This window comes from Gymnoscopelus microlampas (genome assembly GCF_963454915.1).
Source record: "Gymnoscopelus microlampas genome assembly, chromosome: 5".
Lineage (NCBI taxonomy): Eukaryota > Metazoa > Chordata > Actinopteri > Myctophiformes > Myctophidae > Gymnoscopelus > Gymnoscopelus microlampas.
This window is the reverse complement of record NC_139942.1, coordinates 8960412-8978483: the sequence shown is the minus strand read 5'-3', so window position 1 is coordinate 8978483 and position 18072 is coordinate 8960412. Positions and strand designations below refer to the sequence as shown.

Sequence of the window (18072 nt, the reverse complement as noted above, 5' to 3'; positions counted from 1 at the left end):
ACACATTCTGACTTCATTAAAAAATCTACCTGAATGAAGACTTTCTCCATATAAATGCATGTTTGTCCCAAAACAGGGCATCAGTCTCACCTAAACCAGTGTGCGTGTGGAATTCAATTGAGAGATGCAATCTCACCAGAACTGCACTCCAGACCCAGTGAAGAGGTTCCAGACCCAGAGAAGAGGTTCCAGACCCAGAGAAGAGGTTCCAGACCCAGAGAAGAGCTTCCAGACCCAGAGAAGAGGTTCCAGACCCAGTGAAGAGGTTCCAGACCCAACGAAGAGACTCCAGACCCAGTGAAGAGGTTCCAGACCCAGTGAAGAGGTTCCAGACCCACTGAAGAGGTTCCAGACCCAGTGAAGAGGCTCCAGTGAAGAGGCTTCAGACCTGAATAATGAAGAAGGCCTATAGACCAATGGTTCTCAAAGTGGAGTTCAGTCCTTGCGGGGCTTCCAACTGGCCCCTTACACAAGTCTGAGAGTAACTCTGAGTGTATCCAAATGGAATCAAATGGACCCGTAAGGGTTCATTTGGTTCCATTTGGATACTCTCGGAGTTATGGGGTTCTTGAAATTAAACAGTTTGACAGAGAACCGGTGTTCCAGTCATCTGCTTCATCACAGTTCAACAGAACAAAGACCCAAGTCAGAAACAGGTTGACAAACACTGTACTTCACGTGCTTGTTCAGTAACAACAGTGTGTTTGTCATGACATGAGCTATGAAGCTCTTTCACTTCCTAACCATGAAAATTACAGTAATTTACTGACATGTATTCATCCCAGAGGCTACCTGGAACATCGTGATGGCAGACAGATGTACAATAATCAACAACAATACCACGAATCAATACTGTATACAATAAGAGAATATTAAAATAAAACGTGGTTGTGTTGAAAATGATTATTATGTTCTTACCTTGAGATGGTTGCAGGTATCTGGTGTTTGCTCCTTTATGTTCCATAGACATCGGCGCTGTTGTAGCCTACATTCAGCTTCACCTGCGCAATACTGCTCTCTATGGGTAAAAGCAGTTAAACACAGTGTGTAAGTGTCTGTTGTTCATGTCAGTTGAATCTATTAGATTCAGATTATATCTGTGAGAGAACATTCTGCACATGGAGAGGGTGTTTTTGTCACAGTGAGATATTTCAGTATAACAACTGTCACAACCCGGCCCGTGGGCCATGACAAATGGAGGAGGACACGATGGCAGTGCTTAAAAGTAATGATTTAGTTTAGTGATTTATTAACAAAAGAACTAAAATAATGCTTTACAAAAGGAATGAGGTGTGTAATTCAGTAATCAGTAGTGTCAGCAATGTATGGATCTGTGTTCAATGTAGTGTGGGGTGTTGTAAAGTGTATGAACTCAGTCATAAGGCAAAGTAACAAAAGGGTGCTGTCATCTGATGAGGGATTCCCAGACTGGCTGCCACCCACTCTTATATAGGGCTCCAGGGAGCATTGATCAGGTGCTCCCAATGCACCTAATGAGGAACCCCAAATTGGCCGACGCCCATGGGATATCTGTGAGAGATAGAGACACATAGGGGAGTACACCATACAACCACACAGGCCCTGCAAGCCAGGCCAAGGGGCCGTGACACAACCAAAAACCAGCTGCCCCTCTGTATTCAACCTGTACATTAAGGCGTACATCTATATTTATGTTAAACAGGAATGTTATTCATCATCATAGTGATCCAGGGTGTTTGCTATATGACTCATCATACATTGATGTTCAATGTGACCCAAACTATACTTTCATGTATGACCACAGAGGGAGACAGTTAGGGCTCACCATTGATATGCAAATAAGCAATGAAAATCCTTGCATGTTTTTAATGTATTTATTTATATTTATTATGGATCCGTTTTGGGATTTAATATCTCAGTTAAAACTAAAATTAAAGTTATACAACTTTTCTTTTCTCCAGAATGATAGTTTCCGTTGAAACTCTGTCCAACTTCAACACACAAACATCCTCCTATGAAACCATTTCAATGCATGGACTTTGACCATGATAGCATATAACACACATGGTCAACATACGGCCCGGGGCCTTTGAACATCTCAAAGAAAAATAAAATGACACCCCAAAAATATCTACATCTTAAAAGGCAGCATTATGTTAGTAGTTTTTAGGGAAATTATTTTAACTAGGCTGCAATTAATTATTAATAATGATTATGTATGTAACATTTGAGTACATACCATTACCTGCATTCCATATACGGATACTCAAATGTTAAATGTTTATAATGTAACAGTGAAACAGTCTGCCATGGATTCATATATACAACTTAATGCAATGTTAAATGTTTATAATGTAACAGTGAAACAGTCTGCCATGGATCCATATTCTTAACATAATGAAATTAAGCCTCATGACTAATCTTATTTAGCATTTTTTATTATTTTGAAGAAAAAAACATTTTGAAATAGTGAAAATATCTGGGATGCGTTGTGAGCTTGTAGATCTGGTATATTCGCTATTTTGAAATGTTTTTCAAATTAAGAAATGCCTAATAATTAGTCATAAGGCATAAGATGCCGGCACAAAATAAAACAAATAGGGAATATGTTTGATAATGTGAGTGATACAGCACAGCGTCTATCAAATTCATGCACTTTTAACATAATTCAGCACTATGTTTCAAGTTTCAATTCAATAGTCCAATGTGTGGCCTTTCACTCACTTTATCAAGGTCAGTATGGCCCCCTGAAAAGAAAAGAGCATAGAAACATGTAAAGGTAAAGGTACTTTATTAATGCCCTTGCGTAAATATGGCCTCTGCATTTGACTCATCTACTTAGCAACAGTGAGCAGCCTCAGGGACCAACTCCAGTTGTAATGCCAGTGCCTTGCTCAAGGGCACTGGCAGGAGTATGCACAATACATATCATGGGTGGATTTATTTTCCAGTGTTGGAGGAAACCATGGCTGTACCCTTGAAACCCAACGCAAAGAGAGGAAGAACGTGAAACTTCACACAGAAAGGCCACCCCTGTCCGGGGACCAAACCTGGGACCTTAGGTGTGAGGCAACAATGCTAACCACGGTGCCACCTTGCCTGTACATGTAGCACACATTTATAACAAATAATGAAACATTCACACGATCCACCAGAGAGCAGCATCACACCACATAACTTCCCAACAAGCAGTACATGGCATCACACCATGTGACATCACTTGTTGAATGTGATGTGATCAGTTATGGACCATGGTCCACACATACGGTAATAACAGTATTGTGTTTTTCTGAGGATTCATGGATTTGCATAACAATGTAATCTAATCTAATAATTTGACCGTAAAATAATAAATAATCAACACTCTTAGGGTGGTGGTGGTGGTGGTGGGGGTCTACTACTAAACGATTACTAAACTATTAATGTTTTAAATGTTTACATCATTAGTCATTAAAGACAACAGTGAACTTCAGAAATGAGTTTTCATTTCTTAAAGCTACAATGTGAGAGTGAAAAAGTAATCTCACTCATAAACCACATGTTTATCTGCAGCTTCAGTTCAACATTCAGTTTCACCCACGACTGCAGTAACCAGTAAGACTCCCTAATCGGGAGATAAGCGACCGTAGGTCACATGTATACAGAAGAGGGCTGTAACGGCGATTGGTTCCTAGTTGTGTGGGCAATGTATAGTTTTGTTTGGTGGTCTAAGAAATGTGGTGGCAGGCATGTTGATGACATGAGTGTACACATACTGTGTAGTGTGTAGCAATTTGCGTGTTTTTAGGGGCAAAACTGTAGGAGTAGTGGGCAAAAATGTGTTGTGAAAAGCGGCCTGAAGGTGGCGCTAGAAGAGGGCCATGTGAGAAATTAGGGGTGGGGTGTCCGCGTTGCCTTGGCGGACGAATAGGTACAGGCCGCGGCTCTCCCGGACGCTCCTAGCCCGAGTTACGGCATTTTATGTGAGCTGCAGTGGCAGGGGGTCCTCCACTGGGGGCGCCACCACTTTTGCTCCGTTCTGGAGCACCAGGAGTGGGTGGTCCCCGGGAATGCCCCGTGAGCAGCCCCGTTGGGGTGGTCATTTAATTTGTCCACATGTGCTCATTTTTTACACTTGGGGGTCCCCGAGGCAGCTGGGGGTCCCTGGAGCTCCGGGGGTCCTTGGAGGGTGTAGTTTGGCAGGTAAGGAGTGTGTGTGCAAAATCTGGCATGGATCGGGGCAACGGGTGCGGAGATATGAGCAGGGCAAAAGTGTGACGGGACGTGTGTGACGGAGTGACGGGACGTGTGTGACGCACGGACACCTGGAGCAGGTTTCTATAGTAAATGCGACCTACGGTCGCAATAACCGATTAAACTGAACAAGAACACGATAATTAATTTAGAAGTAGTTTTTTTCTCAGCCCAGGGGCTCATTAGATTTTCTGGGAGCACATGTGCCTATAGATTTACACTGTATATCATAACCAAAGCAATGTTCTTTAACAGCAGACCAGAGCATAAATTAATTGTCCCGTCTGTGATCTAATGCCTGGACAACAGCAATCATTGATTGAACAATATTAAATAGCCCAGATCTGGTGTTTGCTTGACAACAGTCAATGCATTTAATATAAAAAGAAAAAATAATGCATGAAGATTACTCAAACTCTAAAACTCTACATCAATTTCATTAGCATTAGTATAAGTATAAATCATATTCATACTTTGTAACTCTGAGAGCGTACAAATATCATCAAATTAACCCCTTTGTACACTCTCAGAGTTAAATTTACACTGATAATTTTCCTGAAGGTTCCTACCTTAAAGTATCACAACTGTCTCCATTCAGTGAAGACCAGCTGGCATGTACGTTAACATGACAGTAAACTGCTTTAGTCTCGATGATTGTTAATCAAGGCCAGTCTGTCACAAATTAAGTTTTCATCTCCACTGACTGTTGTATGTTATTTTACAACATGAAACATGTAAATGTTTTGCTCTGAAAGGGTGGTGGTCTTAAGACACGCATCCACGCGCACACACACTGCACGCACGTCACAGGGGACGCACGTACACACACACACACACACACACACACACACACACACACACACACACACACACACACACACACACACACACACACACACACACACACACACACACTCACGACAGTTTGTGACTCAGTCAGCCTAAACCACCACCAGGCACCACATGGAGGTTTTAGAAGCACCACAAACACACAGCCACAGTCTGCACTGCTCCTTATCCGCCTGTCAGCTCGCATCCTATCCTGAGCATGACATAGCCACCACAGACTGCCTGGAAGTTGAATAAAACAAACAACACCGTTTTAGTAAGCCAATACAAAGAAAATAAGTCTTTAAAATCATATACACATTTCTTAACATTGTATCAAAAACTGATACGAGATTAATGACATCCAAAAGAGGTGTTCTTTAGTATTAGGGGGATAAAAGTTGATGCATAAAAGAGATTGTGACCAAGGCACTGTTGTGGAAAAAAATGTAAAGCTTTTATTGTTATGAATAATGCATGTCAAGAAAGTTAAAAAATACAGCCTGAACATGTTAAAAAGTTATATTTATCCCCCCTGACATGATGACATTATTCCATACTGTTTCCATATTGGACTGACCAGATTCCAAATGTAAACTATGTTTTATTTTATTATTTACTATTGTTTTAACAATGCAACATAGAAATGTTACTAAACAATACAGATATTTATTTTATCAGCAACTGTTCACACATACAGTCTGTGTACATATGAGCTGATCAGATCACTGTGAAGGTGAACATTAAAAGCAGAGTTTAACCCACATCATTGTGATCAGATCAGAGCTGTGATGGTGAACATTGTAGTGAAAACCAGAGTTTTAATAAAAAACAGTCTGACAGCATCAGTCAGCAGCAGGTAGGAGTTCAGCTTCATAACACCTGCAGACAGAGGAAACATGACATTTTAAATACACGTTCAACACATTTTTATCCTGTTGTATTTGTTTTTAAGAAGGTATGGTAAGGGCACGGTTTGATTGATTGATTGATTGATTGAATATTTTATTAGGTCACACCACACTTTTATTCTACCTATGAGGGCGTATTCTGCCAATGCATTTCAATGGGAATGGAGTGTTTTTTTTTTTGCAGAAATCTACACATGGCAAACCGCTCCATTCCCATTGAAATGCATTGGCAGAATCCGCCCTCATAGACAGTGTTGCATTGGTCATTGCACACGGTAACACGCCGTCCCACCAGTCTTTTGAGCAGGAGCACGCGCACACACGGCATTGATTAAAAACAACCCTTAAGTTCACACCTCAAAAAAGTTTACAAAGGCTGCCGACTGCCGGGTGTCACACCAGGTGAATTAACATAGGAATGAGCCTTGATGCATATCAGCTGTCCATTGTATCCACGCACACACACTGCACGCACGTCACAGGACACACACACACACACACACACACACACACACACACACACACACACACACACACACACACACACACACACACACACACACACACACACACACACACACTCACCAGAGATAGATTCACTAATGCAACACTGCTCATGAGTTATAGGTAGAATAAAAGTGCGGTGTGACCGTGCCCTATAAGATCAGATAAATGCAAGTGTCATAGTCAGAAACGGCAGTAAGAAAGATTTAAGTAAGAGTAAGAACCAAACCAAGATAAATGAGAATACAAATAAAAACGTACATAGCCTTGTAAGTGCTGTTATTAAAATGCAAACTATAAAAATACTAAAATTGCTAAAATACAGAAAATGAATGGTCATTAAGTTCATAAAGTATAATTCCTAATTTCATGATATAAATAAATGTTTTGGGTCATAATTGATTTCATGTAAGGTTTAAAATGTAAAAACATAATGTGATTAAAAGTTCTGGGGCGGAACAAAGGTTCCCGTCTGTCAGTAGCACACCGGACCATTACTGATTGATGCATTGATTGCATGTCATTACTGACAGGTGGTGCAAACAAACCTGGTCGACTAAAGCTCTGTAAAGTTGCAGTTTATGTGATATCGCGCTGCTAAAGTTACTAAAGACGTCTGAAAGCAAAGACAGACGGTCAAAAGGACTTTCTAAGAACTTTAAGCAACTCAAGAACAAAGAACCTCTTTTCCACAACAAGCGGCCAACGAGGTATTCTATTTTTGATTTAGCTTTGATGTTATCGTTGTGGTTAACGTGCGCGTTGCGCATTTCTACATGTCTTGTCTTGTATTATGTATGTTGTTATTTACCGTGCAAGTTATTGATTGTTTTATTATTTTGTGTGTGAACATGTAGTTCTCACGGCATGACTGAGGGATGAGGAGAATGCCTGAAGCAATAAATGCCCGTTTATAAAGAACCCGACCTGTGTCTTCAATGTTGTGAGAGGAGCTACAGTGAGAACTCGACTGCTCATCACAGCACGGGTAGGCGAGACGACGAGACCACCGCGGATGACGACGCGACCACTGCGGGTGCGACGCAACGAACGTCCAGCATTAAGAGAAGCAAGCCCACAAAGTAGGTGTTGGCATAGCCACTGCAAGCAACGGTGATAGACTGTGTTAAAAGCGCAACGTTTCAAGCCATAGCCAAGAAGTTCTTGACCACAAACCTCAAGTTAAAGTGGTCTGAGAAGTGGTTAAACTTGGACATTGCAACAAAGGGACTCAGATCTATTTACCCTGCTCATTGAGCTCAGCCTACACGTTTGGGGATAATTCTATGTGCTGGTATTTTCAGTTGTTATATTTATAAGGTTAATAAGAAGAAAGAAGAAAGTCACATAAGCAAGTGAACAGGGTTTAGTATAAGGTTACAAGAAAGGGAAAATACATTTAAATTGAAATTAAGATTGTAAGTTTATGTTTTACCAAACTAAAGGGTTTAAAGTATAAGTCATTTTGTATTTCATGATAAGAAGTTAAAGGATAATTCATTTTGTGGTTTCACAAAGGTTTAAGAAGTTTAAAGGGTAACAAGCTAATTTTGTGTTTGTTTAAAACAAAGGTTTAAAAGACAACTCATTTGGTTTTACACCTAAAAATAAGAAGGTTAAAGGAGAACTAAAGTGTTTTGTTTTTTGTTACGGGGCCAGAGCTCTGCTCTGGACACGTATTGTTATTCGCATTATTCTGTCACTTCTTCTTCTTCTTCTGCCACTTTTCGCAGTTCTGGCTGAACCGTGCAGTCGGTTTTTACGAAACTCGGCCATATGGTAGATGGTCATGAAAAACGATCAAAAAATAATTCTCACAATCTTTCGTCCAAAGGTGGCGCTATAGCACTCAATTGAAAATGCCAACTTTGACCAGGTACAACTCATGCCCTGTTTGACCTACAGCCATGAAACTTGGATACACATATGCGTCTCCTCATGCTGAACAACTTTCACACTCTGACTTTTGACCTCTGACCTTTAGATCTCCCACCATTTTGAATTATATGAAAAACAGTCATTGGCTCCTAACTTCTGCATTTTTTCACTTATGGAAAATCCGTTGGAAATTTTTGTAGAAAGTGGTCCAAAGTTTAAGTGTGAAACGTTTCGTGCAGATTGCTCAAAAATCCCAGGAGGAGATAGATTTTAACTATTACAGTTTTATGAAAATTATTCATCTGTGCCTAAAACATACATGCAGACTCACATTTCTTTGAAACTTTGCAGAAATGTAGAGGGTCATTCCAAATATCACTGAAACCAATCTTACTCCAATTGGCCAAAAGGGGGCGCTATAGCAATTTTTTGAAAAGGCAGACTTTAAACAGGCATAAGTCATGCCTCGTTTGGCCGAAAGTCGTGAAACTTGCTTACACATGTGCCTTGACTCATGAGGAACACACGTATCGATTTGACCATTAAGCTCCGCCCTTAGATTTTCCGCAATTTTGAGCAGTTTGAAAAATACTTGTTTTTGCCAGTTCTGGCTTAACCGTGCATACGCTTTTTACGAAACGCGGCCATATGGTAGATGCTCATGAAAAACTACCAAGAAATAATTCTCACACTCATTCGTCAAAGGGTGGCGCTATAGCACTCAATTGAAAGTGCCAACTTTGAACAGGTACAACTCATGCCCTGTTTGACCTACAACCATGAAACTTCGATACACACATGCGTCTCTTCATGCCCGACAACTTTCGTGGTCTGACTTTTGACCTCTGACCTTTAGATCGCCCACCATTTTGAATTATATGAAAAACAGTCATTGGCTCCTAACTTCTGCATTTTTTCACTTATGGAAAATCCGTTGGAAATTTTTGTAGGCAGTGGTCCAAAGTTCATGTGTAAAATGTTTCGTGCAGATTGCTCAAAACTCCCAGGAGGAGATAGATTTTAACTATTACAGTTTTATGAAAATTATTCATCTGTGCCTAAAACATTCATGCAGACTCACATTTCTTTGAAACTTGGCAGAAATGTACAGGGTCATTCCAAATATCACTGAAACCAATCTCACTCCAATTGGCCAAAAGGGGGCGCTATAGCAATTTTTTGAAAAGGCAGACTTTAAACAGGCATAAGTCATGCCTCGTTTGGCCGAAAGTCGTGAAACTTGCTTACACATGTGCCTTGACTCATGAGGAACACACGTATCGATTTGACCATTAAGCTCCGCCCTTAGATTGTCCGCAATTTTGAGCAGTTTGAAAAACACTTAAACCCAGGATTTTTCAGCTATTTGTGTGAAACTGTATCATCTGTCTGATCTCCTTTTTCACAGTTACTTGTCTGTTGGGCCAATGGCGTCTCCCTTAAATGAATGCCTCACAATCTCAAGGTCGCCAGTTCAAGCCTCACTTGATGCAGACTTAATTTAAGTTGAATTGCAAACAACATGACTGTATCAATGAATACATGTGCAAATGGTAAAAATAACAATAATTTTTTCAACGTATGACATACTTCATTCTGAAAATAGCTGATCTACAATCTCACAACTTTTCATGGTTTGTGAGCTTGTAGATCGGCTACTTTCACTAGTTTTGGTTCTGAGGAGATGTACAATTTCTTCATTGGTAAATGGTTTGTGAACGAGTGATCTTAGTGTTAGTGAAACAGGGGCTTGGTTCATGAAAGAAGGCAAGAGTTTATGATCTTCAACAGACAATATCAGCCCGGACAAAGCTATAGCACTATAGGTAGTGTTGCAGCCTATTAGTCTGAAGGTTGAGAGTTCGAATCCTGTTAATGGCAGTAGGTTGAGATGTCCAATCAAAACATTATGTTTCCATCTCTCTCTCTCATCAATCTATTGTTTCCATGTCACTCTCTCTCTCTTCAATCTATTCCGTTTCCATGTCTCTCTCTCTCTCTCTATTCACTGGCCCCGTATTATCGCTGCTTGCAGCTATATTTTGTTTTTGTTTTCTATGAAAGTAACCAAGGTTAAAGGACAACTCCACTGTTGTAAAAATATTTCTTTATTTTTAGAATAGGTGATTTAAGGTATTTCTAAGCATATTGTATCCGTATTTAATGTTGATTCTTGCATTTTTGCCAAGGTTATTTCTAATTTTGGTTCTAAATTGAAGTTAACTTTAAGGCTACCTAAGTTTCCCACATACAGTACTCTACACAGTGCACACAGGTTACTTAAAGACATATTTACACACAGTATACGCACTACTAAGACAATTTAAGCTCATTATCTACTCATTCTATGCCATACAAATTCATTCAAAATGTCTGACCAAAGCACCGGAACCGTCCAGGAAAACGCCAATCCACCTGTTCAAGCCCAGGTTACAGAAACTGAAGATGTCAATGCATCTACTCTATCTGAGGTTACAGCCACTGAATCAGAACAAGTGGAAACACTACGAAGAAGTGAAAGAAATCGAACCCCGACAGAAAAGGGAAGAGAATTTCAAGAAGAATTGCTAAAAGGTGTACAACATCGGTACAGAATGATTTTCGAAAAGTGGAGGTATCATGCAAGAATAAGCAAGGAAACATTGTCAGTTGAGGCCTCCGAAGGAGAATTAAAGGTACTGATTCATAACGTGAAGATCACCCGTTCTGAGGTAACGTCCATTTATGAAGAATTACGTCGACTGCAAACCCCTGAACCAGACATACGGCGCAAGGTAGACACCTGTGTGTCTCTTTCAGAATTCATTGTTATGAAGGCAACAAAGAAACTTCAAGGCCATACTTCAGAAGAAGAGGAAGATCCATGGCCTGATACTGGTTCTATCCTAGACTCAACAGGTTCCTGGTCAAAGCCACCGTCTCATAAGTCAAATTGTACTTCTACTGGCTCAAGCAACACAGTCAAAAGAAATGAGGCTGCAGCTGAAGCCGCTGCATCCCAAGAAGTTCTGGCAGTGTTGGAAGAACAAGAGAGGGAGACAAGAGAACTTATAAGGCTACAGGCTGAAGAAAAGGATCGACTGGCACAATTTGAATCTGAGAAACTAGCCAGACAACAATCAATGGAGGCCGAACATCAAAGGTTACAGGCTGAAGAACTAGCCAGACAACAATCAATGGAGGCCGAACATCTAAGGTTACAGGCTGAAGAAAAGAATCGACTGGCGCAATTAGAAGCCGAGACGCTGGCCAGACAACAAACAATGGAGGCCGAGACGCTGGCCAGACAACAAGTGATAAAGGAAAGGCAACGAAAGATTGAACGCCTAGAAGAAATGAAGAAGTTGAATGCTGCACAAGCTCGAGTAAGAGTCTATGACCTAACCGAAGGAACTTCCCTCAATGCCCCAAACCTCTTATCCACTTACCAACCTCTACCAGTCCCAACACACACCCTCAATGTTTCAAACCCTCCATTCATTCCCCAATCTCTGTCATTTACAGCACAAGCCATACACGCCTCAAGTCCCTTATTCATTCCACAATCCCTACCAGTTACGACGCAAGCTCCCCACCTCTCTAGCCCCTCATTCATTCCTCAATCCATACCAGTTACAATACAAGCTCCCCACGTCTCAAGCCCCTCATTCATTCCCCAATATCAACAAGTCACAAGTCAAGCCCCTAGTCCCCAAAGTCTACCTCAAGCTGCAACAAGCGCGACGCCCCTGCCCCAAGAGCAGAACACTCTTGATTTTGTCAAGGTGCTAGCAGAAGCTATAAGTGCCAATCGTCTTCCAACACCAGAGCCTGCGGTATTCACCGGAGATCCTTTGAGATACAAAGACTGGCAACTGTCTTTCAAGACATTAATTGACAAGAAAAACATTCCAAAGAACGAAAAACTGTATTACCTGAGAAAGTACCTAGGTGGTGCAGCGAAGAAAGCAGTTGAAGGTTTATTCCTACTAGGTACAGAAGAAGCATATGACACAGCCTGGCAGCTGTTAGAAGAACGGTTTGGAAACCTATTCCTGATTGGGAAGTCCTTCACAGACAAGCTGCATGCTTGGCCAAAAATAAGCGTTAAAGATGGTCAGGAGCTAAGAGACTTGTCCGACTTCCTCAAGGGCTGCCAAGCCGCAATGCCCCACATTAAGACGTTGGAAATCCTCAATCACTTTAATGAGAATCAAAACCTTCTGCGGAAATTACCACACTGGTTGGCATCCAGATGGAACCGCAGAGCCATGAAATACAGACAAGTACACGCTGAGTACTATCCACCATTCAAAGAATTTGTAGACTTCCTGGCAGAAGAAGCAGACCTTGCTTGTGATCCTGTATGCTCAATGCAAGCACTCAGGAATACTGAAGGTGAGAAACCAAGACAACCACGAAGCCAACCCATTCAAGCAAAGACACTGGCCACAAACACAACACGGAGTGATACCCTATCATGCATGCTCTGCGAAAGACCAGGACATGACCTTGCAAAGTGCAGAAAGTTCCAAGAAAAGACAGTTCAAGATCGTGTTAAGTTTGTGCAAGCAGAGAAGCTTTGCTTTGGATGTTTGAAGACTGGTCATCGCTCAAATGTGTGTGATGACAAGAGCACATGTGAAAAATGTCAGAGGAGCCACCCGACATGTTTGCATGATGACAAGTTCAATGAACGACAAAGGTCCAGACCTCCAAGAGGAGCCAACTCAAATGATGAGGCAGACACCACAGAGATAATTGTAAATGCAACTGCCAATAGAGTCATACAAGAAGGTCTAAATACACACGTGTCCTCAATCATACCAGTCTGGGTCTCATCCATGAAACAGCCAGATCAAGAAGTTCTTGTTTATGCGCTCTTGGACACGCAGAGCGATACGACGTTCATCCTTGATGAAGTGGCTCAAGATTTAAACGCAAACAAAGAGAATGTCAAAATGCGACTATCCACAATATCTACAAGGTCAACAGTCAAACACTGTCAGAAGTTGACCAATCTACAAGTGAGAGGTTACAACTTGGAAAAAAGGATTCCATTGACGCCAGTTTACTCACAAGAGTTAATTCCAGCAGACAGGTCGCACATTCCAACTTCGGAAACTGCTCTAAGGTGGCCTCATCTGGAACAATTGGCGGAGAAGATTCCACCACTGTTGGACTGCAAAATAGGCCTACTGATCGGCTACAACTGTCAACAAGCCCTCCTACCAAGAGAGATCCTCTCAGGTGAAGATGGTCATCCATATGCACAGCGGACCGATCTCGGCTGGAGCATCGTCGGCTGCTCACATCCGGTGAACGACTGCAGTGATGTAGTGGGAACCAGTCACAGCATCATAGTGCAACAAGTGACACCTGCTGTGCAGCCATCGGTTGAGTTAAAGACAGAAGTGCACAAAGTGTGCAAAGTTCAAGTTAAAAGGATCAAATCGACAGACAATAAACAATACACAGTTCAGTCAAAGGAGTCTAACCAGCTGAAGAGGCCTGACTGTTCTGGACAGCAGAATCTTCCACATGGAAAGAAAATGGTGGGAGAACTAGAAACGTCTGCTGAGCTTTGTAAAGTTCATGACCACAAAGTCAAGACAAAGGAAGTGAATTCAGTGAGGAACCACTTCACAAAGTCTTCTAACTGGTCCAGAGCACAGTTCCACAAAGAAGACCTCCATCTGAACAAGAGGTGGAGAAGAGTGCACTTCCTAGCCAGTGAATTCTGGCCAAGATGGAAGAATGAATACCCTAGTGCAGATGGCATGGTGCAACAGATGAAGCCACTGGTCAGCGACACCACACTTAGAATAAGGCACACCACACACAAGGCCAACTTGGTCACATACATACACACTTAAAACACGTAATCATACTGAAGGTCACACCCACTCAAGTTCGTAGTTTGTTTTCATAATTTTGGTTGCAAGAAAATCCCACGTTTGTAATAACGAGTGATTTGGTGGGAGTGTAAGTGCTGTTATTAAAATGCAAACTATAAAAATACTAAAATTGCTAAAATACAGAAAATGAATGGTCATTAAGTTCATAAAGTATAATTCCTAATTTCATGATATAAATAAATGTTTTGGGTCATAATTGATTTCATGTAAGGTTTAAAATGTAAAAACATAATGTGATTAAAAGTTCTGGGGCGGAACAAAGGTTCCCGTCTGTCAGTAGCACACCGGACCATTACTGATTGATGCATTGATTGCATGTCATTACTGACAGGTGGTGCAAACAAACCTGGTCGACTAAAGCTCTGTAAAGTTGCAGTTTATGTGATATCGCGCTGCTAAAGTTACTAAAGACGTCTGAAAGCAAAGACAGACGGTCAAAAGGACTTTCTAAGAACTTTAAGCAACTCAAGAACAAAGAACCTCTTTTCCACAACAAGCGGCCAACGAGGTATTCTATTTTTGATTTAGCTTTGATGTTATCGTTGTGGTTAACGTGCGCGTTGCGCATTTCTACATGTCTTGTCTTGTATTATGTATGTTGTTATTTACCGTGCAAGTTATTGATTGTTTTATTATTTTGTGTGTGAACATGTAGTTCTCACGGCATGACTGAGGGATGAGGAGAATGCCTGAAGCAATAAATGCCCGTTTATAAAGAACCCGACCTGTGTCTTCAATGTTGTGAGAGGAGCTACAGCCTACTGGCACAACTATATCTGCACAGATGAAGGAAATATTATAATTGCAGTTTACCAATAAATACCATATGTGTAACAGCACTATATGAATGGATAATGGATGTCAATCACATTATATTATATTATATTATATTATATTATATTATATTATATTATATTATATTATATTATATTATATATTATATATTATATATTATATTATATTATAATACTACTATATCATATCTATCTATATATTTCAAGACAATTCTGAATATGAATAATTCAAATGATTATGGTAATTAATTTAAAGGATGTTTCATCAAGGGCAAATACAAAATATATGTTTAATTTATTCTGTAAATTGTAAAAAGGAACAGATCAACAAATAAATAATTACAACGTGAAACCTGACACTGGTGATTTAATTATGGTATGTACATTATTAAGGGTCATATATGACTCATAACTCGTTATGATTCATTATATAAACTCTAATTAAATGCTAGCGTGAACATTAAGTGGCCCAACATTCACATATTTACATATTTCTAGAACCACCAGTAAATAAAAACATACTGACCTGTTTCAGCGGTGACAAGAGGGATAGATTCTGGTTTGTTGGTCGTAACAGGGGCCGGAGTGGTAGCTACACAACAATTTATTTTATTTTAATAATATTTTCAATACAAATAAAAACAAAAAAGCACATATATTATTATATTATATTATAACACATTATTATATTATTTTGAAAATAAACAAATATAGATATGTATTTTTTTTTAAAGATACATTTATATAATGTCTAGTGTTTTACATACTGTACTAACAATATTCTAGATACATTTAAATGTATAAATGAAACAACATGGTTTGGTTTGATAACTGACCTGTAAACTCTAATTAAATGCTAGCGTGAACATTAAGTGGCCCAACATTCACATATTTACATATTTCTAGAACCACCAGTAAATAAAAACGTACTGACCTGTTTCAGCGGTGACAAGAGGGATAGATTCTGGTTTGTTGGTCGTAACAGGGGCCGGAGTGGTAGCTGCACAACATGAAATACATTTATTTTATTTTAATAATATTTTCAATACAAATAAAAACAAAAAAGCACATATATTATTATATTATATTATAATACATTATTATATTATTTTGAAAATAAACAAATATAGATATGTATTTTTTTTTAAAGATACATTTATATAATGTCTAGTGTTTTACATACTGTACTAACAATATTCTAGATACATTTAAATGTATAAATGAAACAACATGGTTTGGTTTGATAACTGACCTGTTGGTTCCTCAGTGTCTGTTCCATTGAAGTGACATGAGGTGATGTTGTCTTTGGAATATCCAGTAAAGAAGTAACGTTTGGTGACAGCAGACAGAACAGAGCTGGTTGTACTGACAGACAGCAGACTGTAGTTGTTTAATGTCAGGACCATCTGACCCAGGTTAGGATAGAAGCCTGCAGCCAGACACACCTGTGGAGCATCTGAGGCTGATCCTGGACCAGCCTGTAGGATGGACACAGTGGGGCGGACAGCAGATACATCTACAGAAGGAGAACATAAAGGACATAAGGCACAGTGTCACTGACACATTATGAAATACGTAGCACAACACTTGTCAGTCCTTTGTGCCAGTAGCCTAGCCTGGTAAACCATCCCGGTCGCGTGAATTCACATGATCATGTGAATTTACGCAACCGGGTTTACCATGCAGGCTACCAGTAGCCATCAAGCTATATAATCAAGAGATTGTTAACTTACACATCGGGAGTATTTATTTCATGCACTTAATTAGTATTCATTTAAAGTGTTTGGGTCATCCACACAGAACATACAGTATTATGCAATGATAGAGAATAAAATCATCAACCTGTATGAAAGAGGCATCACCAAATTAAGAAGTTGTTGTGAAATATATATTCACAATATATAATATATGCCCGAATAAAGGCACAAAATCCATAAAGTAGCCATGAATGTCACATCTCATTACTAGGTAATTACACTGTATCCAATGGAATTTACAATTTAAACGCCTACATTGTAAGTCGTTACAATGTCGTCGTTACTACTGTATGTACAGTAGTTAGACTGTACTAAGTAGTAACTTTGTACCATTATGCTATAATGTGTCAGCATATTTACACTCATACTGTATCCGTACAAAAGTCCTTTATTGCAAGCTTTCAGTCATAAGTATTCTTCAAGGCAACTGCTGTATCTGCACATTTCAAATGTTAAACTTCAACAGCAACATTAAACAACAGTCACTGCAGTTCAATGATCTGCTTTCTCTTGGTTAGTTTAAAGTAGTAGTAGTTTTGGGAGTAGTTCACCCAAAAAAATACACACAAACGTAGTCTCCGGTAGGAAACACAATTGAGTCTCCTACTGAGTATCCTATTGACCGATGACCCGGTCATATTGGTTCAGGAATGCAACAAAAACTAAAAAAACTCCATGAATTCAAAGCTTCATGGGGTGTGTAATTGATAGAAAATAAGTCGAATCTGGAAATGATCTAGTTTGATTTTGATCTAATATATACTGTGAGAAGAGAGGTCATTGATATCGCACATAATAAAACAGAACAAAACAAGTTAACTAACAAAACTACCTGTTATAACTGTTAAGCTATCAAATAGCGATAATTAGATTAAATGAATAGTTAATCATTATTTGACTTACCAGTTGGCAGGACGGTGAGAGTGATGGGTTTGCCGAAGGTTTGTGGATCACAGTGTTATGCTGCTGTACAAAAACCTGTGTGTGATAAAAAAATAAATTAAATGATTCATTCTTTGTAATAAAAAATGTAAACTCAACATAACTGTACTATGACATACAACAACACACACAACACACAATAAGGAGTTGTTCCATAAAGAACACAGTCAATTTGTTTACTTACATGAATAAATGACAGAGCTGATTGCTTCTCTACCTTTCAGTTTAAAATATGTTCTGTCATACTGATGTGTCACAAACACTCACCCAGACTGAAGAGATGTTTATTTGTTGTAGTTCTGATGAGATATCAGATCCAGTTGATGTTTATAAGGGAATCTGACAGTAT

At 39.7% G+C, this 18072-nt stretch overlaps 2 protein-coding genes across 2 annotated transcripts in view; both read right to left on the bottom strand.

Annotated features, from left to right (window-relative positions):
• The window catches only part of LOC311044886 (uncharacterized protein), a gene marked incomplete at its 5' end in the record, with an annotated part of 45099 nt that extends 44129 nt beyond the window's left edge, over positions 1-970 (bottom strand). Inside the window, 2 exons of the mRNA XM_084056697.1 lie at positions 137-487; positions 919-970. Coding sequence (XP_083912823.1) covers positions 137-487; positions 919-970 — 403 coding nt within the window. The remainder of the gene's footprint in view (positions 1-136; positions 488-918) is intronic.
• A 4778-nt stretch (positions 971-5748) lies between these two features.
• The window catches only part of LOC311044723 (uncharacterized protein), a 53269-nt gene continuing 40945 nt past the window's right edge, over positions 5749-18072 (bottom strand). The window contains exons 2-4 of the mRNA XM_084056476.1: positions 16277-16540; positions 15959-16024; positions 5749-5922 (exon numbers count right to left, since the gene is read on the bottom strand). Of these exons, the coding sequence (XP_083912602.1) occupies positions 5816-5922; positions 15959-16024; positions 16277-16430 (327 nt within the window). The 5' untranslated portion in view covers positions 16431-16540 and the 3' untranslated portion in view covers positions 5749-5815. The remainder of the gene's footprint in view (positions 5923-15958; positions 16025-16276; positions 16541-18072) is intronic.